Source organism: Thamnophis sirtalis, unplaced genomic scaffold (genome assembly GCF_051295495.1).
Source record: "Thamnophis sirtalis isolate CommonGarterSnake01/CBP01778 unplaced genomic scaffold, rThaSir2_p1.2 scaffold_6, whole genome shotgun sequence".
Taxonomy (NCBI): Eukaryota; Metazoa; Chordata; class Lepidosauria; order Squamata; family Natricidae; genus Thamnophis; species Thamnophis sirtalis.
The window spans coordinates 51,292,017-51,319,356 of NW_028261386.1; the positions used below are offsets into that span (position 1 = coordinate 51,292,017).

At 34.8% G+C, this 27,340-nt stretch overlaps 1 protein-coding gene across 1 annotated transcript; it reads right to left on the reverse strand.

The window, feature by feature from the left end:
• Window positions 1-1,726: 1,726 nt before the first annotated feature.
• On the reverse strand, window positions 1,727-27,340 carry LIN9 (lin-9 DREAM MuvB core complex component). The gene is made up of 15 exons (XM_087717861.1): window positions 27,262-27,340; window positions 22,701-22,733; window positions 18,754-18,848; window positions 16,935-17,039; window positions 15,111-15,244; window positions 13,830-13,955; window positions 12,492-12,649; window positions 11,500-11,633; window positions 10,812-10,931; window positions 10,563-10,661; window positions 9,761-9,841; window positions 6,568-6,693; window positions 6,016-6,198; window positions 5,136-5,233; window positions 1,727-3,255 (listed from the first exon to the last, which is right to left on the reverse strand). Exons 1-15 carry the CDS (start codon window positions 27,338-27,340, stop codon window positions 3,150-3,152), a joined length of 1,677 nt encoding a protein of 558 aa, XP_087573987.1. The 3' UTR covers window positions 1,727-3,149.

Sequence of the window (27,340 nt, forward strand, 5' to 3'; positions counted from 1 at the left end):
AAACGTTGGAAGCTCGGGCTGAGCTAGCAAGAAAGGCTAAGGAGGGTTCTCCCCTCCTTCCGTTCGGCGTTTCTTAAGTTTGGCAGCAGTTAGCCGAAGAGATCTTTCCTCCGGCCGGGGAACAATAAGCGGCTGATAGGAACCGTCTCTGGGAATGGGGATTGTCGAAATCCAGATAGGAGCGCAGGGCAGTGATGGAACAACAAATACGCGCGGGTCCCCATCTCTCCAACTTGTCGGCGCCTTCGCAGCCTTTCCCTGCGAAGTGTATTAATAAAGAATAGATTGTCCGAACGCAGACGCCACCTCCGGAGCATAGAGGCATTTGGAAGATACGTTCTCCAACAGCTTCTTCGAAAGGTGCTTGGTTTTGCCAGCAGGCAGCGCTTTTTATAGGTGTGCCCTCCCGCATAACTTTTCTCTGCACTTAGTTTCTTAATGTACCAGTTTAAGCTTTGGGAGAGGACGAATAATGAAGGTAGAATGTTGGTGCTTATTGTTTAACTTTGTATATTGGGCCTAAGCATGTAAATTAAGGTATATGGGATATGATCTACTGCACTCTTGTATTAAAACCAAACAGCCTATCTATGCCAGACTTACACATAGGGGCATTTTGAGAAGTTCACAAACCTGTAACTGGTTTATAATCCTTTTCCTTGTATCACTACTCAAAAACCAATACAGGTCGTCCTTGATTTATGACAAGTGAGCCCAAAATTTCTGTTGCCAAGTGAAGTTTTTAGTGAGCTTTGACCCATTTTACAACCTTTGTTGCCACAGTTAAGTGAATCAACAGTTGTTAGGTGAATCTGGCTTTTCCATTGACTTTGCTTGTCAGAGGGTTAACCATGGTTGCAACAGTTTGCTAATCAAATGATTGTAAGTTGAGGATATCTTCCCCTCCCCCAATTATAATTTTACCTTGGCTTTTTACTCACAACAAAATCGTTTTTTCCATTTCTCTTTTCAGTAAATCACTGCATTTTACCATAAATTCTCTCACACATTTTCCATAGAACCTCTCTCATTTCTTTTCCTTGAGAACACTTGCCATTGCCTTTCTACTGATTGTATTAAAAACATATTACGTCCTTGTTTTGGGGATTTGGGTGGAAATGATTAAAACTATTTTAAGTAGTGTTAAGGAGTGCCTAACCAAATAATATCAGTGTTCCAGATACATTTATGCTTCTGTTACATGAGAATGTTGTACATTTTACTCATAGGATAATAGAATAATAGTATCACTGTCATTTCTTATTCCTTTTGATCTTACTCAGATGCTCTCAAGAGACATGAACTTCTTCACAGGTATATGATTCTTTATATACATCTCTCTCTCCCTTTTTGATATGTTTTGTTATGGGTCCCATCCCACATATCTATACCTATCAAATTTTTTTTTTTCATTTCTAGCTCCCCCATGGATTAGTGTACAGATTCTAGAATTGGCTATTTACTGATCTCCCTTTTGCTTAATTATGAAGGTCTTGAATACCCTTTTTTGTCTTGAGTGTGTTACACTGTCATACACAACCATGGCTAGGTGAGCTCTCGTGCTGATGTGATTTTTCATGATCGGGGAGTATTGTTTTACCTCTGGCATTAGATGTTATTGGTTGCAGATTTGGTTTGAATCCATGTGTGCTGCCTAGAGTTGTTGTGAGACGGTGGTCATATGAATTATGTAAGCAAATAAATAAAGATTCTCAATGCCAAGAACTTTTCTACTGAGTCTGTGTTTCTGTCTCCTTCTTTTGGTTTAATGTAATGCCTTCCAGATAAGGCTCGTCAAACTTTCACTAAATACATTTTCCCAGTATTAAGAATTTTTGCCTTACATCTCCATATCAGGTAAGAATGCATTTCTGAACACAGTTATTTCATTTCTGAAAATTATTTCAACCTTTTCATGTTTAAAATGGTTTCCAACTTTTGTAAAACATTGCAGCCTTCTCATCACTCAATGAGAATAAAATTTATGCATTTCTTAAAAGAACAGGCTTTGCTAAATAGAGACTCTGCAGTTAAATTCTGAAGCAGCATAAATGCAGACACAGAATATAGATTCATTTTTAAAACTATACAAAATTTTAAATTGAAAATAATTGTTTACATTTTCTTTATACATTAACATACAAAAGACCTCATTTTATGAGGTACTAAGGAATCAAAACATTGCTACAGCTATCTGAAAATTCTAATCTGAAAACAATTTATTACACTGAAGCTTTACAAGGTTATACTAAATATAACAACTCAATACACCCTTTTTACAAGATCAACATTTTTCTACACTCCTCGGGTCTTTAGTTTTTAAGGCAGTTTGGAGGACTGGCTATCCAATTGCATTATAAAATTATATGAATTGCTTGATAACCAGGTTTTTAGTTTAAATTGTGCAAACCAATCAGTGGAAAGTATTACCAGTTATTTGTGTGAAATATCTTAACTAAAAAAACTTTTAGTCTTTTCTATTCCTTCATTCATGTACTTTTATAAGTTATAATAAATTAAATATTCCAAAGATATTAACTGATTTACAGGGATTCCCAGTATCCACAAGTGTACAATAGTAATCTATTTGCTATTACTCCTTCAGGTATTCTATTATCCTGCTATTTCTCAAACACAGGAATATATATATATATATACTGCTTTATCAATTAGCACACTGTTCAGAGGCTAAAATCAAAAAGCTATTAAGTCACAGTATGAGCAATCATGGTTTCCAATAAGAAGAAATTACTAATATGATCACTCAACTGTGTCATATTAGTTTTACTGTTTTCAAAAACTTCTAGTATAGTTGCCAGTAAACTATGTGCTGCAAAAATGTGTTGCAGCCACATTTAGTTTTTCCTTTTATGAAAACGTGTCTGCATAACTTTCAGTTTAAAACAACAAACACACACACATTACAACTAAAGTTTAGCTGTTAAAACAAGATAATATTATGTGCATAGCAAGTGATGAAGTCCATAGCAATGCTGGTAATTTTATGCTGGTTTCTTCAGAAGTAGTACAAACACTCTCAAAATATCTTTTCTTCCTTTGTCTTCCAATTGGTAGAATATTTGGTAAAGCATATACACCAAGTATTTTCCTCTACTATACTCTGTACACTTGGAGTATAAATGTTTCTCTCAGTCTCTGTTAGTGTTATTTGCAGCAAAAGCATGTAAATTTCCCATTTGGCTGAGGCCACTCTGGATATGTGCAACATGGATCTCTACATTATTCTGGAAACAGCTAAAGAAAGAAAAACAGTTATTTTTAAAACAGTCCACATGCAAATGTATTATGTGCTTAAATACATGTTCTAAGTTTATATACAACATTTCGTGACGTCAGGCTATATATTTGCCTATTTTGGTATAATTTTAGGCAATTTCATGAAAAGAAACCATATTTCTCAACATCAACCATGAAAGAAAATCATGTCTTTTAACACAATGAAGAGCAAACATTATTCACTTGAAATAGTTTCCATGAATTGAGTAAGAGGCTGGTCTAATGAAGCGGAGGCAGTTGGTATATTCCATCAGGCTGGATAATTTCCAACTGGTCTCTAACTTTCCCCTTTTTTGGGAAGTGGTGGGACTGCAGCTTTAGAGTGCCCTGGAAAAAGCAGTTTATTGAGATGCTTTTCAATGGGATCTTGGACTTGAGAGCATTTATTAATTTTATAAATGATATTTGGCAGGACCAGGGTAGGAGTAGTGCCACTTTCCTGCCCTGTTTGATCTTTTGGTGGCCTTTGATACTAACATTATAGTATTCTTCTAAAATGTCTGAGGATTGGAGCAGAAGGCATTGTAATAGTACTAATTTCATCATGCTGGTATTGGTAAAAGGAAAAGAGTGAGACTTAAACACCTGTTTTGCAGGGTTCCTTGAAGTTTAATACTTTCCCCGTTTCTGTTTAATATAATATGAAGCTACCAGGTGTGGTCATCTACTACTATGGAGACAGTTATCATCAATATTTAGATGACGCCTAGTGATATATCAAGACCACTGACAACTGATTCTTTTGTGGCACGATCCAGGTTTTGGACACTGTTAGGATTTGAATGAGGAAGAAAAGGTTTAGGTTCAAACCAGCAAAACTAAATGTCTGTGGATTCATGAGATCTCTATTATGAGTGGCTTTTCAACTTTGGTACTCAGTGGGATAGCATTTTTTAAAAATAGAACTGGCACATAGTTTCTGGGGTCCTCCTGCACTTATAGCTCATGCTCAAACAGATGAAACTTTTGACTGGAGGGCTTCTAAACAAATCCACCTTGTGTTCCAATTACACCCTTTCCTGATTGGGAGGTCTTGTTCACAATCACTCATGCTTAGTCATCGTGTGTTTGAACTACACTAACAAACTCTACATGGGGCTGCCCTTCATGACTACTAGGAAGCGTCAACTGGTCCAGAATGTACAAGGAACCTTAGATTACCCAAGTAACATCTCTGCTCTATGAACTACACTAGTTGTCAGTTTTTTTCAGGTGTTAGTTGACATGTATAAAGCGTATCTCAGGGCCTAGATATCTGCAAAATTATTTTTCTCCAATTATTGTTAATTGCTCCTTAATAGGGTGGGCAGATTCCAGGTGTTAATTGATAAAATTATGTCATCTTGTGGGATCTCAGACATTTGCTTCTTTCAAGGCTGTTCATTGGAATGGCAATCCCTCAAAGTTCATACAACCCTGACCCTGCTTATACGACTTTTCAGCATGTTCTGGGCAGAGCAATTTGTGACACCCTCACTGATATATATTTATTAAATTTATAAGGCTAATTGTCCCAAAAACACAAGGAAGTATACAACACAAGTTAAGAATACAATATGACAATATGAAGAGAACTAAATAGCAAACATTTGTCCAGGGAATATAAAACTGAAATAGTCATACATACATATTAGTGAGTCCACAAAATCACAGAGCCCAGGACTTGCTGAAAGAGCCAAGTCTTCATAGCCTTCCTGAAGGAAACCTGGACTTGGAAGGAACTGATATTGGGATGAATTGCTATTAATTTTTGGTGCTATGATATTTCCTTCTGTGATATGGTTGTTTAACGAGGTTTGGGTTATTATTTTTTTACTTTTTTAATTTCAAGTTCTTACCTGATATTAGTAGAATCTATAGAATTCTTAATGTCATTCAATGAATCTGTTAATGACTTAAACTCAAAGGAATTTAGATCACCTCCTTCTGCTAGACACTGGAAGAAATTTCACAGAGATAATTATGTAAGTTTTCTGTTGTGTACTGCTTACATACATGTGTACACCAAAAACAGAGAAACATGGACAGGGTGAGGAAGCCATCCCCAGGAAAAACAATTGTGTCTTATTGCATCCTGCAAAGGCTGGAAAATAAACTATTACTACCTCAATATTCATAAGTATGGGAAACCACTATACACTAGGTTTTGCTAAGAAAATGTATACAAGATGATTAATGATTGTATAGGAAAGTTACTTCCTACGTACATCTAATAATTGCCTATTTCTGAGGCCAGATTCAAACAGGTGATATGGTCACAATAAGCTTCTTAACCCAGTGGTAAAATGTATTTCTCAAAATACAGATAGTCCTCAACTTATAACCACAACTGGGACTGGAATTTCTGTTGTAAGTCATTGCAGTCATAAGGTACATCGAATCCAATTTTATCACATTTTTTTTAGTGTTCATTAAGCGAACCATACAGTTATTAAGCAAATCCATCTTCCCCAATTGGCATTTTTTAGTCAGAAATTGGCACAAAAGGTCACAAATCAGGGTCATGTGACTGTAAGATGCTGCAACCAATTGCAAATATGTGTGGGTTGCCAAGTGCCCAAATTGTGATCATGCTATCGCAGGAGTGGTGTGATGGTTTCAAGTGTAACAGTTGCAAGTCACTTTTTCCAAGACCACTGCAACTAAAAATAGTAATTACATGAATGGTTGTAAGTCAGAAGACTAATATAAGTATTCTCATTTTCTTAATGGATTTACCTTAATCTGCAGTAATATTGTTGTGAGTCTAGCAATCAATTCTGTCAGATTTTCATTTTGAACACAAGGTTGTCCAGTTGTTGATGTATTTGATTGTCTGACAATCTCCTGAGCTTCTTCCTCACATCTTCGTCTCAGATCTGTGGGATGGTCTGAAGGCTGAAGACCTTGTTCTGGAGCAAGCTGGAACAGAATAAGGAATTGAGAATTGAGTTGGTTTTAAGAGCCAGGATTCCAAATGCTCATTTAGGCCATATTTTCTAGGGTAGACACTGACATTTCAAAACTACAAATCTTATCAGCTTTTTATTTGTGACAGAAAATACACCTCACCTGCATCTGAGTAGCTTATCCTATTTCTTCAGTCACCTGCAGATATCAGTTAATTATTTTATCAAACTACATCAGACAGAAATGAAAGATGACTTATATGCTTATGTGGCAGCATAGAAGATATATCAGTAATGCATAAATATGGATCATTCGGAATATATTCAAAAGAACCTGGAGCTTCTCCTAGTTACTAAAACATGAAACCAGCAAAACACTTACCTCATAACAATACTGCTGAACTTTATGTAAAACTTTATTTAGATCCTTATTCAGCTGTTCAAGATCTAAAACAATAGTTGCATATCTTCTCTGAAATTCAATACCAATAGGCATAGAATAGGATTTCTAGAAAATATACAGAAAAAAGTTAAATGCATCAAGAGCATGATTTGTACAATGTTCAGCTTTTTAAAACACAAATTAGTCTATATTATTTGTTTCCTAACATTTAAATGTGACCAAATATTTCCTTAAGTATACTTCTGCTTCATCTATCTCTTGTACAAAAATATACAAATGTATTTTAAAAATATTTAATAAACGAAGAATCCTCTTATTCAATTGCTGCTAACAGTTAGTCTGTAAATTATTTAGACATATTTTTAAATACTGTAGTTGATATTCTTTTGGGTACCAATTAGGCTAATAACCAATGCATGTGTATTTAAGTTCAAACTGACCAAGATTGCTATCCTATGCACATAGCTGTAAACTCCAGAAAATATAATGAGGCCTATTCTATTTTATGATTGTTTATATTTTTCTAGTGTTCTTTTTGTTTTACTTGTATACCACTCTGAATCATCTATAAAGTGGTGGCTATGTAAATTGACTAAATAAATAATATGCAAAAATCTAATTGGTAGTTAAGAGTTATAATCAAGGAAGTGCACACTATTCAGGATGCATCAGATTAGAAATTATTTTTTTTCATATCACTTCCTTAGGTTTACTGTGGACACTTAAACTATTTTAAAATGAACAATACCTGACTAGCATTATTTTTATTTGATATTGTACTTTATATGGTACAGCAAACTATCTCTCTTTTAATAAGAATTAAGCATGTGCATATTTTGCTGCCTACTGAACAAGACAGACATAAATATTAATAATTTTATTAAAACTGATATTTCCACCCTTGCTTGAAACTAATTTCCTCTTATTTCAAATACATCTGGACTTTTAGTATATTTGTAACTCTCCAAAACCAAAGTTCTAATCACCTTTTTGCTGCTTATTAATTTTTTTAAAGTTTTAAACTTGTATTTAAAACTTATTTTATTAAGGATTAAATGACTCAACCAGTGCTGTAGAACTTGTTGATTCAAATGTTCCTTAATAATTGAAAAGCAGTCAACAAGGAATTTCCAAATGTGATTTAAAAAGGATGTTGTGAACCCAGAGTCTTTTAGAACAGTGGTCCCCAACCTTTTTATCGCCGCGGACCAGTCAGCCTTTGATAATTTTACCGTGGCCCGCTGAGCGCGCGCAGGGGTGAGGGGGCGTTGTTCGCGACGACACATTGATTGTTTATATATCAGATTGTTTTGATTAAACAACTTTTATTTTATTGTATTTAAAACATGCCTTACAAAATAAAATACAATTACATAAATATAAAGTGCTTTAATATGCCCCCCCCCACCCGGACAGACTTATGTTCCTCAAAGACCATCCTGAACCCTCAACCCAGACCAACCTTTCTGCCCGCCCTCCCCCTCCCCACCACATTCAGCGGGCAAAGAACAGAGCGCCCACGCGCGAATGCCGTGGAGAGAGAGAAAATAAATATATATATAAATATATAACTGTTTGAGAGTAAAAGCGGGGAGGCGCACCCGGCCGGGGGGGGGAGGAGGAGGAAGGAGGGTGGGAAGGAAGCTGGCAAGCGAAGAACAGAAAGTAATTAGCAAGGATTAAAACGACCTGCCGGAAAAAGGAGAGGGGAAAAAAAAAACACCAGATCTGACGGCTAGTGCAGCCTCCACCGGAGGGGCTGCAGAAACACACACCGCCAGTCCTGTCCTTCCTTTCCAACCAGTCTCTCTCCGCGCGCGCATACACACACACACACACACCACACAAACACACACCCGCCGGCAGATATGCACGCACACACACTTTTTTTTTTTTGCAATTGGCAGAACTACGGTTTTCTTTCTTTTTTAAAAAAATAATTAAATGGAGGTGGGGTGTGTGTGGAGAGAAAGGGAGAGAAGCGGACACATAAAACCGAGCCGCACTCGCGAACCACAGCATGCATCTGGGTGACAAAATTGCAGGGAGAAAGCAGGAAAAGCCGAGGAGAGAGCAAAAAAAGAAAAGAGCCAGACCAAGCGCGGCAGGGTGGGAAGGAAGGCGATGATGATTGGGGGAGGTTTGAAAAAGCAGATCCAAGCGCAAAAGTTACTGAGTCATTTCAGCGGCGGCCGGAACAGTTTTCTTGACTCCCTCCCTCTCTCCCTCTCTCTCTCCTCTCTCACTCTCTCTTTCCCTGGCGATGGATCGGTGCGGGAGGGGGGGAGAGAGAAGGGAGGAGACGGCGAGGGAGGGAGGGAGAGAGAACCGAGGGTGGGACCAAAGGGGGGGGGGGAGAGAAATGCATTTAAGAGGAGCGGATTTAAAAGAGCGATCATGGCCCCCGGCTGCTGCGCGGCCCGGTGCCAGGTACTCCACGGCCCGGCACCGGTCCGCGGACCGGGGGTTGGGGACCACTGTTTTAGAAGATGCTGACTATGGCGTAACAAGTTGGGTATTTCCTTGTTTCCCTGCGCTTTTAACCCTGCCGGAGAATGCTATTTTGCAGTCTCCTCATGAAGAGCAACTGTACGGTGCCCTTATGGGTGATCTCAATTCCCCGTCTTATTTGGAGAAGAAGTACAAACAGCCGGTCTACATGCTGACCTTTCATTCCACCATGGTCATTGGTTCTGCTTCAGTTCATAATTTCTTCCCCAGAAATTCAATATTGTATTATTTTTCAAGTTGGACTAGTAAATAATTTTGACTCAATTTCATTGAGGGCTGCATCAAGGTTATGTTTGACCTCAAGGGGGCCAGTGGTGTGTGACCAGGGAGCATGGCCATCTCGACATAATATGTGTTGGGGGAGCCTGTGGTGGCCTGAGTGCTCTACCAACGAAAACAGGCTCCTGAGCTCCATTTTTGGCTGTGATAGCCTCCTGCAACCCTCTGTCAGCAAAAACAGAGCTCTGGCCAATCCTTTGCTGTTGCCAGGACAGCCCCGCGGCACAGATCTAAGCACCCTGTGGGCCTGATCTGGTCCCCAGGACTTGAGTTTGACACCCCTGCTTTAAAGCATGTCTGCAACATGTGAAGAAAAGACTAATAAGTTGCAGGATCACAAACTGATATAATAATGACCACTGAAACACTTGCATATATTTACCAATTTTTCTGCTTCTGTATTCATCTCCCTTAACTGCTTGATATGTTCCTTCTTGATCATAAGAATTTTTGATAATCTGGTCTAAGGAAAGCAGAGAAAAGAGTATATTTTCCATATATCATAGAAATTTGAAGTTAGTAATCTAACTTTTACTTATTTCCATAACGAAAAGTGGTCTTAAACCTCTGATGCAAAGTCTCCTTGATTCTACATCATCTTAAACAAAGCCCATTACACTATGTCTAGAGGGTAGAGATTGAACAGGTGACTGGTTAATTATGGTTAATCAATTCAAATATAAAAAACCATAATTAAACATCTTAACTATGACTTGATTTGATGAACTAAAGTCCCCAGACTTTCTACCATAATGGCTGCAATTGTGAAAATAGTTTTTAAAAGCAAATTTCACTGCTGATTGTGGAATTGTAAAGCAACCTTTAAGAGAAAGAGCTATTAGCAATCAACTTCCTTTGGCCTACATCAAATCCTTGTGAAATCCCATGCAACTTTCGAGTCGTATATTTTTATTAGTAAAAATATTACAAACGTAAGATTGAAAATTTCACTTAAAATTGTAACTTATTTTCCAAACATTTATTTTTACTTTTTATAATACAATATGAAATATTTGTATGTTTCTGTTTTATATTTTAGACAGAATAATTATTTCTAACAAACATTGTTCTCTAATATTATACATAAGAAGAATTGATTACTTTTAACAGCAGAAGTTTATCATCCCTGAACAAAAAGTTTCAATGCATCAATACAAGTAAAACTGAAAAACATTGAGACTCACCACTTGGATAAGGAATTCTACTGGAAAACCACCTAATGTTTCACTATCTGAACCTGAAATTTTGTTTTTCCAAGAAGATCCTAATAAAGGATCATTGTCCTACAAAAGAAAAAAGGTTATATTTAATAATTATTTTCTTTAAAATTACCTTAATTAAATTTTAGAATGTTTTGAAATGTTAATGTTTCTGAGTCTTTAAAAATTCAGCTAATTAGTAAATGAAGCAAAATTTAAATTTACATCACTTACTGTAATTGGTGATTGAAGGGAGGGTGTATAATGTAATTGAGGAGGTGTCATAATATATCTAGAATGTCGTTGTTTTTGTCCAAAGGCAGCAATTGGCATGGTATCATGAGGTTCATTACTCTGAAGTTATAAAGAAAAAAATAAATGATTTTGTATAGGGTAATCATCTACTTATGACCAAATTGAGTGAAAAATTCCTGTTGCTAAGCAAGACAGTTAAGTGAGTTTTTCCCCATTTTATTACCTTTCTTGTAACAGTTGTTAAGTTAATCACTACAATTGTTAAGTTAGTAATATGGTTGTGATTTTGACTTCCCCACTGGCTTTGCTTGAATTGATCACATGATTCCAGAATACTGCAACTGTCAGAAATACATGCCAGTTGCCAATTGTCTAAATTTTGATTACATGACCATAGGGATGTTGTAATGGTTGTAAATGCAAAAAATGTTATAAGTCACTTTTTCCAGTGCCATTTTAATTTTGGTCCATAAAGGAATGGCTGTAAATCGAGGACTACCTGTAGCTAATGGAATGAGCAAGTTTTATTAGTGTTTTGAGAGAAAACAAAGCATATTTTAGAAACAATGATAAAATTGACAGTATTGGTACTATATATTTTCATCCCTGAATTATCTTGTACTTTTTTATATTCTAACTTTTAAAAAAATGAGAATACAATACTTACGAGGACTTCATAATCTGGGATTGTGTGTGTCCCAAGTCCTGTCCTCTCAAAGGTTACTCTGTAAGTAGCATTAAGTGTGTCAACAGCATCAATCTGTCCAGTGAAGAGTCCATCATGGGAACCACGTAACCGTGCTATGAGCAATATCACATTATTAATTGGAGAAAAATACAGTAAGCCTGCTAGACTATGATGAAATTTAAATTGTATGGTCAATTTGGCTTTTCAAATTCTGTGCCAGGAAAAGCTGAATTCTGTAACCACTATAGTAATAAAATTAAGTTTCATTTTTTTAAAAAGGTTTTGACTATTTAAAAATAATAATTTAATTTATTTCCAAGTAAAAAAGATTCAGAAAGGTATCTCAGATTTCAGATAGCATCTCTGTAGCCTGTGATTTTATTTGCCAATGCTTGCCCAACATGAATGGCCATCATCATAAAATTATAAAAAGCTAGATTAGATTTTCAGACAATGCCTATTCATAAGTACATACTGTAAAAAGTGTCAAAACTCAAAATGATGGTCAGTTAAAATAAAATGGTACTAGTGCTGCTCAATAATAAGGGATATGGTTGAAATAACTTCATTCTAGAAAGTTGATTGCAATACTGCTGGGTATCAGTGGGGTTGGATGCGCCTAGGATTATTATTATAGTAATTAGTCAAGTTGTATTAACTATTAGAAACAGATAAAAATAAAGTTTGGCTGTTCAGAAAAATAAAACATTGAAAGACATCAGCCACAAAGATGATAAACATACTGTGGACATTTCACAATATGATTCTTGTCAAAGATGGAAAATTTTGAAGTATTGTATGATAAACTGAATTATTTTAGACTTGAAATATTTAAATCAGCTAGAATATCTTTTTATGGATGGATGCAATAGTGCATGCAAAAAGAAAAGTTATTTTCAAACTAAGCTAGATCAGTAAAACTCAACATTAGTATAAAAAAAAGACTTTATGTAAAAGCAATAAAAAAATACCTGTAACTTTTGTGCCTATTACTAATGGCATTGGAATTTCTTCTGGAAGATCTTTAAATTGAGATATATCTGCCACTTTTCGCTGTTGCAATAATCTAATTTTTTGCCGTTTCTGTTTTAATGCTGATCTTTCCTCTTCAAAGAATGCAGAAGAACATCTGCAAACAGAAAGTGAAACTATTCTGATTTGTTTTGCCTGTGCTCATGCAAATGTTAAATCCTGCAGATGGTCCTCTAGAAGTACATTAAAATGTTCTTATGAAATATTTACATGTTTATATATTTACTCTCTAAATAAAACTAACAATAAACAGCATGAACTGTTTCCTGAAGGACAAGAGCTAAATATTAAATGGTAAACGATGGGAAAAAAGAAAATCCAAGCATGCCAAAAACAAATTCACCCATTAAAGAAAGAACAGTACAGTAACAGCTACATCACAGTCTGACAGGGCTAGGCAACATGTTGCTGTCTAGATTTTTCTGTAATTCTATTCTCATGACTATAGCACAGGATATAGTCAGCTGCATGCTGCTCACTTCTAAAGTACTATTGGCAGGCTACGAGAATCATGTTTTCCTTTCAGCAATTAACAAATCAATTTTGTGCATTGAAAGTTTATTTGGAAAAACATTTTCTTTACTACCTATTGCCTTCAGTGAGTTTTATTCTTATGTATATGTACATATGATTGCAACTCAAGTATTCTATATGACAAAGCTGATGTCATCAGCAAGTTAATGACACATAGTCCAAAATACAGCATGTTCTTACTAAGTAGTTTTGAGACGATGAAGGGTTAAGAATAGATTAAACTGAAGGAGCTCTTTATTCTGATTTTCAAAGTACTTTGATATCACATAATAAATGATTTTGTCATTATGGAAAATCAAAGGAGGAAAGCTTGTTAGTGTGTTAATCAGGAATTGCATTTTTCACCTGCATAATTTTTAATGCCCCAGAGAAACTAGGGGATTGTGGTAGGAAATGCATTGTATATGTTACTTTGTAATAAGGATACAATATATGATTTTAAATTTAAGGCACAATGGGCCAATTTTTAAAATTTATTACCCAACTTTGTAGAACTGGTTTACATAGCTGTAAATCATATCATTTTCTATTAGATATAAAACTGTCTCTAACATTTTTTTTACAAGAAATGACAAAGTGTCATATTTTTTCATTCTCAACTCTATTTACAAAACATAATCTGTATTTTAAAAACTATTCAGCACTTTTTAAAAGGAAACCATCAAGTAACAGTAATTGTCCCTAACCACACATACAATATAACTTAAAAGAACCCAATTCTTCAAAACACAGTAAGGTTTTACCTTCGTGGTTTTCCCATTAATCGTCTAATTTTCCCCCATTCCACTCTGGTTAATTTCCTTGTTTTCAGATTTGGAAATGATTCTTTCAGGCAAACACAAAAATCATTATCTCCTTCAAACAACGGCCTATTAAAAACAAGTGATAATCTGTCACTATAGGCATGAAGGTTTTCAGGAATTATGTACTAATATGTTAGGGCAAATGTATTTGTATTTATATAAGACTTCTATATACATATATTGAAGATAACAATGTAAATTAAGGTCACTTAAAAGTAAAAGTCGATTCCTACATCTGTGAGGATTGAACAATTACCAATTTAATGTAAATACCTTTCAGCTTCAATTTATAATTATTATTCATAAATAGATACAAAAAAAATTAAGATATTTTTCTATAATATCCCTATATACTATATTCCTATATTCATTGTGTGCGTGTGTGTGTGTGTGGGGAGAGCGGGAGGATGGATGGATGGTATTCACTTACTTTCCCTACCAGTTTGCAAATGTGAGCGTGCACGAACCGGTAGGGAAAGTAAGTTAATTGTAGAAAGTTAGCACCTACCCCTCTCCTAGAAGAATGAATTTTTTTGAGAAATATTAAAAAGAAAGAATATATTTCCCTGGATGAGAAAGAAGCTTTTTGTATTTTTCTACGGGTAATCCTCGATTTACATTCATTTAGTGATCATTCAAAGTTACAGTGGCACTGAAAAAAGTGACTTATGACTTTTTTTCACACATGATCATTGCACCACCCCCATGGTCATGAGAGGCCGGGCAAGAGCACCCAACCACGCCTACCCAGCTGGTCATTAGGGAGAGAACCGGTTGTTACATTATTTGAAGCCCGCCACTGCTGTTATCTGTTAAAGATCATGTCAATGTACAATATGTAATTGTTTACACTATGAAGCTAAACACATATGGGTCTGAACTGTACTATAGGGAATACTAGAGATTCAGCTAGATTGAAAAGCCAAAAATATGTCCGGCAGATCTGGAAAAAACATTTCTAGATTGCTGTCAAGAAAAAGACATAAGCATGACTATGGAGTCATCAGAAATTGACCTTGATAAGAGTTTTATTTTATTAATTTATTTTGATAATATTTAAATTTACCAGCAATGTTGTTTTAACAGTGTTAAATACAGTCAAATATATTTTGCTGTATTGCCATTAGTTAATTTTTTAGAGGAATATTGCCAAGTAACAATAAACAAGAAGCTTAATAATCATAAACTGATTTAAAGTAGTAAATGAAAAATCATACATACTTATCTATATTTGAATAGAACCATTCATATATACACCATTTGTGGGCCTTAGGAAGTTTGAGTAAATTACGTAGCCGCAAACCAATCTTTTGTGATGCCTTTTTGTCTGGTGTTGGTGCTGTTACAGTAAATTTCTAAGTAACAAAGATAAATAGAGGCTTATTAATATATGATATTTAAGCACTTAAGGTGAAATATTAATGATAATAGAGACTTACATATTTTGGATTTTATCTATCATGTAGAATACAATAATATGCAAATTTATAGCTTTTTTTACAAAATGTTTAACACCTCAATATAATGTTAGCTCATCTATCCATAGAAGACTGCTATATAATGATAGCACAAGCAGGAAAGGAAATTCAAAAGTACATCTTCAATTTCTCTATGCCCTTGCTTTGGAATGAGTATCATTCCCTTAGAACAGGGAAGTTGAACCTATGACATATGTGTCAAAGGTGACATGTCACACAATTTTGGGTAACACACATAGTATTCACCAACATCTGACAACATGCTCCATTCTCACACTATTTTTCAAAGCTACTGAGGCTGCAAAAGAATGGGGTGTGCTCTTGCACAGCCTCCAGAAATTGCCGTCTCCAAAAATTCAGTGAGAACAAGGAATGCTTTTAAATTGTTTTTGGATCCTGCAGAGATTGCAAAAGAGCATTCTCCAATGCCATTTCAAGAATGAAGGCCTCATGTGACCTGGAGCTGCCTATGGCTGATGGGTCATAGGGACTTGTTAAGAGAAAGAGAACATTGCTTGAGGGTAAGATGAGTACAATACAATAGCAGAGTTGGAAGGGACCTTGGAGGTCTTCTAGTCCAACCCCCAGCCTAGGCAGGAAACCCTATACCTTTCCAGACAAATGGCTATCCAACATCTTCTTAAAGACTTCCAGTGTTGGGGCATTCACAACTTCTGGAGGCAAGCTGTTCCACTGATTAATTGTTCTAACTGTCAGGAAATTTCTCCTTAGTTCTAAGTTGCTTCTCGCCTTGATTAGTTTCCACCCATTGCTTCTTGTTCTACCCTCAAGTGCCTTGGAGAATAGTTTGACTCCCTCTTCTTTGTGGCAACCCCTGAGATATTGGAACACTGCTATCATGTCTCCCCAGTCCTTCTTTTCATTAAACTAGACATACCCAGTTCCTGCAACCGTTCTTCATATGTTTTAGTCTCCAATCCCTTAATCATCTTTGTTGCTCTTCTCTGCACTCTTTTTAGAGTCTCCACATCTTTTCTACATCGTGGCGACCAAAACTGAATGCAGTATTCCAAGTGTGGCCTTACCAAGGCATTATAAAGTGGTATTAACACTTCATGTGATCTTGATTCTATCCTTCTGTTTATGTAGCCTAGAACTGTGTTGGCTTTTTTGGCAGCTGCTGCACACTGCTGGCTCATATTTAAATGGTTGTCCACTAGGACTCCAAGATCCCTCTCATAGTTACTACTGTGCTGTAAATCCAGCAGATCCTGGGGATCATACACAATTATAGACTATATATATATTTTCTATTAAACATGAATATGTAAGGAATTATTTCTCTTTTGTTTGGGTTGTGTGTGTGTGTGTGACATGTCAGCAGAGTCAAGTTAAGCATTTTCCAAAGTTTGAACCCAAAAGGTTCACCATCTTTACTTTAGAACACACTTTTAATGGAAGGAATGAGTAACAGATAGAACCAGCAAATTACTTTTTACAGGCAAAAAGTGATGTTTCTAGCTTTCAATATAAGAATGCTCTATGTATCACCAAATTGTTAATAAACAACCTACTTATATATGAACAGCTTCATATATAAGAATACCTGTGGGACCATTCCAACTCTCTGATTTCTTTTTGGTGATCTTGTATTCATTTGTCTTTCATCTTCTTCACAAAAGGAACGAGTTCGTTTGGAATTTCTGAAAGGCTGCAACCCAAAAAATAAAACAAACAAACAAACAAAAACTTGATTTGCAGGCTGTAAGGTTTTCCAGTACTAGTTCTTGCATTATAGAAAGCTCATTATATTTTTTTAAAGAAAATAATCCTTATCTATATTGAAATCTAGAACAGACTTCTCTAACTTGATATAAAAGCAAGAGAGACGTAACTTGAGATCAAAGGAGAAAAGATGACACAATGGGTGAACACTGATGATCATTTCAGAGATATAATTACAAGTACACGTTACCAGTTTTCTAATAATGGTCTCTGATATTCACACACGTGAATCAGTAAAAAGCTTCTTAGGGTTTGCAGGAGGCTATTGAAGAGACAACAGCTTCTCCAAAGATTATATATCTCTTTGGGAATCAAGCTTCAATCTATAGTGTTGGTAAGAAGGAGAATTAAGCTCATCTGCTATTTGACATAACACCAATAGAGGAATTATCCAGAAGAAAATGTTCTAGCATCAAGGAGCATTATTATTCCTAATAATAATATCTAAGGTCTATTGTGTTGGATACATAATTGATACCAATGTCTAATGAAAGCCCTGGGCTCATACTATTTCCATTTCAGAGAATAGTAATTTCTCCAGTAGACCATGGATGGCAATAGAAAGGAATTAAGTAGGGTAGCTGCAGTTCCATCTATGCAATATAAACCATTTGAATCCCACTTATAATATCATTTAGACTTAGTGCTGAATAATCTGTTCTCATCAAATGGAAGGCTATTAACCTCAAATGGCAATGTGGGATGGCAACTGTAGTGTGATGGAAAATGTTGCAACACAATAAGCCATATTTAATTCAGGTTAGGCAAAACAAATTGCTACAATGTGAAAAATCTAAACAATTTTCCACATCTTTGTAGCTGAAATAGGAATGGAAAAAAGGATTCTGTTGCTTAATCCAACATTAATGCCTAAGTCTGTTACAGTCAAACTTCCATGATCTGCTGAATTCCACCCATGGACAAGGAGGGAAAATTAGATTGACTTCAGAACTTTGAGGTCCTATATATATGTGATGGATTAACTTCTACCTCAAAACAAAATCAGTTTGCTGTAATTCTAAGTACCAGCTTAGAAATTGGGAGACTGTGAGGTCTCGTCCTCCTTTAGGCACAAAGTCAGTGTGGTGACCTTGAGTTAGTCACTTGCTCTCGGAAACAGGCAATGACAAACCACTTCTGAAATCTTGCCAAGAAAACTGAAGAGCCTTGTCCAGCAGTTGCCAGGAGTCAACATTGAAGATACAAAAACAAAACAAAAAAAGGCAAAGAAACAATTGTTCAGGACACCTGAACAGGTAGACTTGGAGAGAGTTATATTAACTTCAGAATCAACTTCTGGCTTGCTTCCTGATAGGGTTTCACAAATTAGAAGAATGATTACAACAAACCTTTGCTTGTAAATGTCTCCTGGTACTTAGAAGCAAGATACTTAAAAAAAAAGTGTCCATAGGATTTTTCTTTTTGTTTTCATAAAAAATGCTACATTTCCAGTTTTATAAATCAAACAAAAATAATTTGTACCCTTCATATGTTACAATGGAAAGCAAAAGGAAAGCAAGGTATTTTTAAACTAGCTTAACTAGCCTTGTAGACTAGACCAGACAAGAACACAGTGTTTTGGAAGAATGATAGACAAAAATATATTAAATCAACTTACAAAGATAAAAATTGCTTCTTACCATTTCTACAGTAGCTCCTGCATTTTTGCCTTTCCAAATGGGTGTTTTCTGCAAAGAACTGAATTTTTCATTCCATGTATTGGATAAACTTCCCTCTATAATGAATAAGTTATATATTTTAAATATAAATCTTTTCACAAATTATACATATTCTTAATATTAAAATGTGAATTATGTCAATTACATTCTTATTCTGGGAATTTACATTAAATTAATTTCAAGTTATATGATTTCATTTCAATCCGAGAAGTATATTTTCAGAAGCAACTTTTCAGCTTTCTTTGCTCTTAAACCCAATCAATTATATTTGTATGCTTATACTTTGTTTTCATTTTCAGATTAAATTACATCCCCTCTCCCCCATAAAGGGAAGGGCGGATAGTATTTACTACACAATGATTCATCAGGACAAACTTGTTAATACTCCCTGACAAAATTGGGCAGTGGCATCTGCAGGGTGTTTGCATGTGTGTGGAAAGTAAAGCAAGATTGTAATTGTGGCAATAGAAATTCTACTTCTTTTGTGTGTTGCATACATGCACAAAAGGATGAGATTTTGATTGTCTAATTACAACCATCATTTTGACTATTTTAAGCCCCCACCCACCCCCATCAGAAACTGCTGCAACTGGGCATCAACTTTGTATAAATATTGATTTTAATTCACAAAGTTAGAACTTATTAGCAAGAAATGCTGTGTGTAGCATAGTGTACTGATGTGAATTATCTTGATTTGATTTTTTTGTACCTCAAAAACCTGGCATTCTAATGGGTATGTAGCCTTTCTATATTCACTGTATATTGAGAAAGAAAGTATATTAAATAAGAAATTATTAAGATTGAAAGAGGCAAAAAAAGTGCAAAGTAATTTTGATGGAAATAAAAAAGTTCTTTTGGAATTGCATGAACAGAGGCAAATAAGGAGTCTCCAGCACTCCATAAAATGATGAAATGGCATAGGATGAAACTGAAATGAGGAATGCTGCTGTGAGTATTTTAAACATTTATATGGGAATAATAGTGACATACTGAAGAGTGGAATGTAAACAAATGCTATAAATGTTAGTGTTGAAGAAAAAAATAACAAAGAAGTAATGGTAAATGGATGTAGGAGTGTTGAATATGGTAAAGCTAGGTGCTGATGATGTACTAGAGAATTAAATTTAGATGCTTAAGAAGTGACTGTGTGAATTATTTAATGTATATGTAAAGACTGCATCTGTGCCTGACAATTGATAGAATGCGGTTACTGTTTCCTATAGAAAGAGAAAGGTAGCAAGAATGAATAAAAATTCTGTACAAGTAATCGTTAACTTAAGATCACAATTGAGCCCAAAACTTCTGTGGTAAGTGAAACATTTGTTAAGTGAGTCTTGCCTCCTTTTATGACCTTTCTTGCTACAGTTGTTGAATAAATCACTGCAGTTGTTAAGTTAGTAACATGGTTGTTAAATGAAACTGGTTTCTTCATTGACTTTGCTTGTTAGAAGGTGGCAAAAGGCTATCATATGGCCCCAGAACAACTGCAACTGTCATAAATACGAGTCAGTTGCCAAAAGGCTGAATTTTGATCATGAGACCATGGGGAGGCTGCAACTGTCGAAAGGGTAAAAAATGGTCATGTCACTTTTTCAGTGCCATTGTAGTTTTGGACGGTCACTAAAGGAATTGTTATAAGTCAAGGACTACCTATACTGTAGATGGGCTATTTAAATTAAATGGATCTAGGTAGTTTTGGCAGAATTCTGATTGAAAGGGAATGTTAGATGATAATGAGCAGAATCTGGGAAGTGCACTGTTGCTTTCTGTTTGGCAGGAGATGTACAGACTTGATTTGTTCTTCCTCAGATTATTAAAAACATATACAATACTTATATACTTGTTGATTCATAGGAAGTGTACGATAAAATGAATAACTACTTGATTTTTTGTGTGAATATGTACTTGGATGTTAATTACTGAATGCACTAGGAATGTTATATGATATTAATAGAGTGCCTATGAGAACTGAATGCTTAATGGCTCAACATTGGATTGGATGTCTCATGTTTACTCATGCTTAATGTAAATTATGAATGTATATAGAATATTTGTGTTGAAATTAGAAATCCAGATAATGCTGTATTGTTGGTTAAGAACTCAAATGATTGTAGCATAAATAGCAATAGAACTTAAGATTTAAATACCACTTCATAGTGCTTTACAGAACTCTGTAGCAGTATTAGATTGTATGATGTAACAAATCAATTATAGTCATATAATTTTTATAATTTATCAAAAGCCATGTAGAGAGAAAGAGTATTTTACATGTTTTACATAAATATTGAAAACAATATAAGATTATGCATTTTGCTTTTGTGAAACACGGATGGAAAATGTTTACAATATATAAATGTTGGCAGAATGGTTGTGAGTATTATATAGTTTGTGGCAAAGAATAAATGTTTGTTGAAAGAAGTGAAAACAGCTATGTATTTTAGCTGTGTACTTTATTATATAGGAATTTGGCATGTCAGAAGAAATATAAAAGTTGAATGCAATGAGAATGAAATACTTAAGATACTAAATAGTATTAAGAATGAATAGTGGATTGAATGCAAAAGTGAGTAATCAGCACACAAGAAGCTTGCTGAGATGGTTTGATCAAACAGAATAAAAGGAATGAGTCATAAAATATACTAAATATGACTTAATGGGTTGTAAGAAAAAAAAAGACCCAGAAAATCAGCCGGAGGATTTTCTTTTCGTACCTCATGCCTTGCGTTTCTTTGGCTTACTTTTTTAGGACTTGGCATAATATTGCTTACCCCCAAAAGGAAGTGTGTGTGTGTGTGTGTGTGTGTGTGAAAATGTTTTCTCTTTCCAATCTGACAGGAAATTCTGAGCATTTTAGGGGAAAAATATAGTTTTCATTTGAAAATGATGAACTATAGTACTTTTTAAAGTACAGTTTAAAATGTTACATTTGATCTTTAATGCAGAATATTAAAAAAAATTGAATTAAAATTTCAAACTTCTTAGATACAATATTCAAACAAAAATTTTGATATGTTATTTAAATGGACCCCAAATTCCCCATTTCATGCCTATAAAAATAAAATTGGAATTTCTCAATTTATTTATCTTCCTGATCTTCCCATTCCCATTTCTATAAAGGAAAACGATCTATAAATGTATTGTAGAATAAATACATATTTCATATTTTCTATTTCTTGCATAATTAAAATCTTCATTCTGGAAAGTTTTGTGGATTAACTTAATCTTTGTTTCTTTCACTCAATTTTATTTGCCTTGCTTTATTGCTTATTGACTGTTTTCACAGAATTATTGGGTATTTATCTGCTTGATCGCTGGATATTTAATAAGAAAATAGTATATACAAAAATAAAATAGAATAAAGATGAGTACAGCATAAGTACATTACACACATGCTTATACACACACATGCACATACTCAATTTTTCCACAAATTCCATTCTCTGTAGATACATTCCAGCTGATCTAATGTCATCTGAAGTTAAACCTTTTGAGTTGAGTTTGATTCCATAAATATAATCACTTGATTCCAGTTATATATAGTCACTTTATGCATGTTTATCCTACAGCTTGGGTTCTCTCTTGCTCACCTAATTAGGCCCAATCTTGCTTTGTACAAAGTTAACCAAGTGCTGCCACAAATGAGTAGATAGTATACAAGAAGTTCATACAACTTAAATCATGACTTGCTTTTGGTTTACTACGATGCATAATAAACCCAGGCACTTCACTTGCAAATTATGGTTTTATGATTGATGTTATGTGAACAAAGCGAACAAACTATGATTAAAAATTCTGCAGCATGTGCAATGTATAGATTCAGTCATAACATAATACTCGTTAAACAATATTTTTTGTAAGATTTAACCTTCATTAATACTATGTATAAAGAAATAATCTGGTTGTCCTACCTTTCAAACTAACCAAGGCTTTTGCTGATGAACCTGAAACAAATAACAAAACTCAATAAAGTCATTTTATTTCTAACAATAAAGTTATTAGCCTTGCTTCATTTACACCTGACAGACTTAAGAGCTCAGTCTTTAAATCCATAAGTTGATAACAGGTTCAAAGATATTATATTATTCCAGATGGATCCAATCCAAGCCTTTCAAGTAGGCTAGCAATGAAGTTGGTATTGCTAATTCATCCATTTATTCCAACTTAAACCTTCTACTTAGCATGGCACAGCAAGATTAAGGATGAAATGGTAGATTTGCTGTTCCACTTTTCTGTACTCCACTATTAATATTTTGACTTCATATTTTTGTGTTAAAAAGAAAGCATTTAAGCCATTTCTACTTTATAGATGTAAACTGATTTCAAAACTTTTACAAACTCATACAAGGAAATATAACTGTGGAAAACTACAGTTTTGCATAAGGAGATTGATTTTTTTATAAAAATATTTTTATGTTGCGAAAAAAGCATCTATTAGAGATTATAGCTCTAATATTCAAAACAAAATTAAAATGTAAAACAAAATACCAGAAGCATAGTAGTATAAATTAATGTACATTAAATAAGAGTTTGATGCTATAGGGCAAGGCCTGTCTAACTGGAGACAATTATTGATGGATGTGTCATGCGCAGACCACGGCAATCCAGCTCCGCAAACCCATAAAATGTCATGCTACCTCACATGATGTTATTGAGTTTGACACCCATGTGGCTTTGTGCTTGCTCTTTTCCACACCTACTGCTTATTTCTCAATTTATAATAAACTGCTTACATTCAAATGGTCATACCATAAATTTTACTTCCTTCAAATCATTATCAAAGTCATACATTCATAAAAAACATTTATTGCAATTTCATATAAGATATAAAACAGGATGCCCACACAGGAAACTTTCAATGGTGATTAACAATGTATATTCTTTAATCAACATTACAGAAGGTGCTTTAGTCTCTTGTTTTACAATAATACTGCTATATTATTTGAGGGTGTAGTTTCATTGAAATAGTGAATCCTACAGATGATTTATATTTTACATTAAGTAACTGAAATACTTCAAGATGAAATAATATAACCTGCAAATTATTGAGTTAATATATTTATGCATCAGATCAGTTTTTTCTTTAAGAAGAGGAAACTATGAACATGCTTTTAAATTTTATTTTAACTTGTCTATATTTATTTTTCATTAATTCTCCTTTCATGATGGAATATATCTTCACCAACAGTGTTTTAGCTGAATAAAGGCATTACACTATGCAGCTGAATAAATTGTAAAGAAAAATATTAGCAAAGATAAAATGTAGAAAGATGCAACAGTCTGTTGAATGAAGCCACTGTCCTATATAGTCCAGTATTCTGTCAGATGCATTCCAGAAACTTACAAACATGGACAGTTATAATACTAAGCCTAAAATTATTCCTTCGTGTGGCAAACATTAACAGAATGTTCTATAGACTAGTAAAAATTAAAAACCTATTATATTTATATTGTGAAATGAATTTGATGGCACCAATATATTAAAGGTTATTTCTATCTTATAATCACCAATTCATACATTGTCGTATTAAGCAAATAAGATGTTCCTCTATGTCATAAAGCAATGTAAGTTTTCTCAACTAGATTGGCTAATCATAAGATTTATTTACTCAGCTATAAAAAAAATTGATGAACATGTCTGTAGAGTCTATAATGTACTATGCTTTGCAGTCCTATTCTGGCATCCAATATACTTCATTTTGACTTCCTCATAAATATGTTTCTGATTTTAGCTTAAATTGGGGAATTTAGGTAGTAGACTGTTGAAGAATTATCTAATTTTCTAAAAATGAATTTTAATTATATGTATGTTAATTTAAACTGTCTTCTCAGTATATGGGCATGTATTTATGCAGGTGATATCTGGTTAGAAAAGGCTTACTTTTTAGAATCAGAAATTCTAACCAGATATTAGATTCTGGCTGTCAGCATTCAGATGCTCTATCAATATTGTCTGGAGCTTATGAAAGCTAAACTCAAGCAATATTTACAGAAATCTAAGGTTGTGCACCTTAGGTGGTATACTTGGAATGGCAAGAGATTACAATAATTTAGAGGTGAATAAAATTAAACCTTATTTAGAATACAATTTATTCCCCATATAGCTTTTCTAGTAGATCAAGGTATACAACAAAATGTGATAGACATGCACTTAGCATTTGGCTTAAGCAGTAAAATCAAAGGCAAATGACATAGGAAGCATAAATAATTTAGGTTTTTTAAAATCCATGTTGATTCTTCATCATGGCACACATTTATCGTTGGATTAGATGATTGAAAGGTATACAGAAATAAAAAAGTAGCAGTGGTTTAATTTGCAACTTTGTATAGAAGATATATTCATAAACACATTTTCTGAATATATAATTTATACATTCTTTCAGTTACATATAGGATAACAGAAAAATTACCTAGCATTTGACATTTTATCTATATTTTGAATGCCAAAATTTTTGACTATCAATTCAACATTCAAAATTATTGACAATGTCATATACTACTAATTTGCCATAAATATAATAGAGAATATTAAGTTCTGCAGTGTTTTATATGCCTTGTCTCTTGTCCTGCTATCATATATATGCCACACAAGGAGATAGTCTGAAATCCATAAGCAAAAGTTCACTTCCCAGAATGAAATTTTCTTCTCCCTTCATTATTACATAACATATATAGATAGTTCCAGATTCAAAGAATCTTTCAAACCTGGAATTCTTCACATTAGATTGAAGAATTAAATCTATAATTTGATTTCTTCCATATTATAAAATAAAAATGCTTGTAATAATTATATTATTATTTTAAAGCAATATGCAGTTTATCCATTAAGATAACTTGTGTTGTCATTTATGTCATTTCATGTCTTTCATCAATGGCCTTATTTCAATATTCACTGTGCAACATCAATACATGTTCCACACATCTTTATCAAATTCAATATTGCAAAATATTAACAGGAATATTTGATATTACCTTTTACCATTAAAAGTAATGGTTCCTTTTATTTATATATCTACATCATACATATTTACAAACAAGCCAAACATCTCTACCAAATTGCTTCTATAGTAACTCTCAAACTTTTATAAAAAGGTATCCTTCAATGAACAATTTTCTTTCCACTTCATTGGTGGTTCAAATAGTACAGTATATCTACCCTTCTATACGAGGTACAGATCAGTATATATTGAAGTGATTTGCAGGGGATCAAAATTTCTTCAGCAATACTAGTAATGACGAAATCATTCTTCTCAAATTACAGTGCTGAATATAAAAAGCATGAAGTGATGTGGATTTATATTTATGTAAGGAAGAAGTATGCCATATATTCAAGTCCCGATTTTAATTTAATTCCAAGGAAATTACTTCCTTGACTTCCAGCAAGGTCTGACTGTTGAATCTCAGGATTCTCTATGAAACAAAATTAGTTCTTCAGATCTGATATTTGTTCGTTGCTGCTCTATCCCCAATTGTTCAGTCAGTACTTTCAGAGAGGTGCGCCTTCCACTCTTGGTTTAAAAACATTTGATTTTGCTTCCAGTAATTTTGCCAACTTACTAATTTCACCATACAGACGGGGCCACTCACCATAATACTAGCATAATTTCCCAGATATAATACACACATTGTTTAAATATATTGGATGTAGACAACTATCAAAACAAGACTAGGTGAGACTTGCTTTTCTATTTATAGACCATTAAAATGCTTACCACCTATATAAACATTATCATTTTGGCATATACAAGATCGGCATATACAAGAGAAGAATAAGACGTAAAACCGTACTTAATACACTTTAAAACAGTTTCCCACGAACCAGAGTAAAAGTCAGACAAATCTCTCCAAGCATATAGGAGGTTATCGTCATGACAACTACTAGAAGGATGCTCATAGCAAGACAAATACCACCCTTACTTTATTTACAGCGTGAAGCTGTACTCGCCCTCCCTGCCTACCCCGGAGAGGCGTAATGCCACTCGCTGTCCTACACACAACGCTCCCCTGCCCGATTTGAAAAAGCGTGCGTTCTTCCCTGCTAAGGACGGACCCAATCCCGGTTCCGGCCTGCTCCGAGTCTCGGGGTTCAGGGTGCGGTTCAGTCCCATCAGGAGAAGGGCAGCTTATATAATAATAGCGGCTTCCGGCCCTGCTCTGTTGGCCTCCCGTCCCGCAGCCCCCTTCCAAAAGTCGAGGGAGAGGCCGGAGGGGAGGCCCTCCGAAAACAGAGCTGGGTCAGGCACCGAGAGAGGAGATTGTGACGCCGGCCCGGCAGCTTCGGCTCTTACTACAACAGCAGCAGCAGGAGCAACAAAAGAAGTAGCAAGCGCCGGCGGAGGAGCGAGACCAGGACTGTGACTCAGAAAAGAGGGAGCGGGCGAAGGGTCCGGTAGTCAGAACCACTATTTCGGGAGTGGGTGAGCAGGGAGGGCCGGCGGCGGGGCAGAGTGAGGGGCAGAGATCGCTACTCACTCTCGTCAGGCAGCTGATCCAACTCCGCCATCTTGAAGGAGCCGCGCCGCTTTTTCAAAGGCTGCCTGTCGCGGTGCAT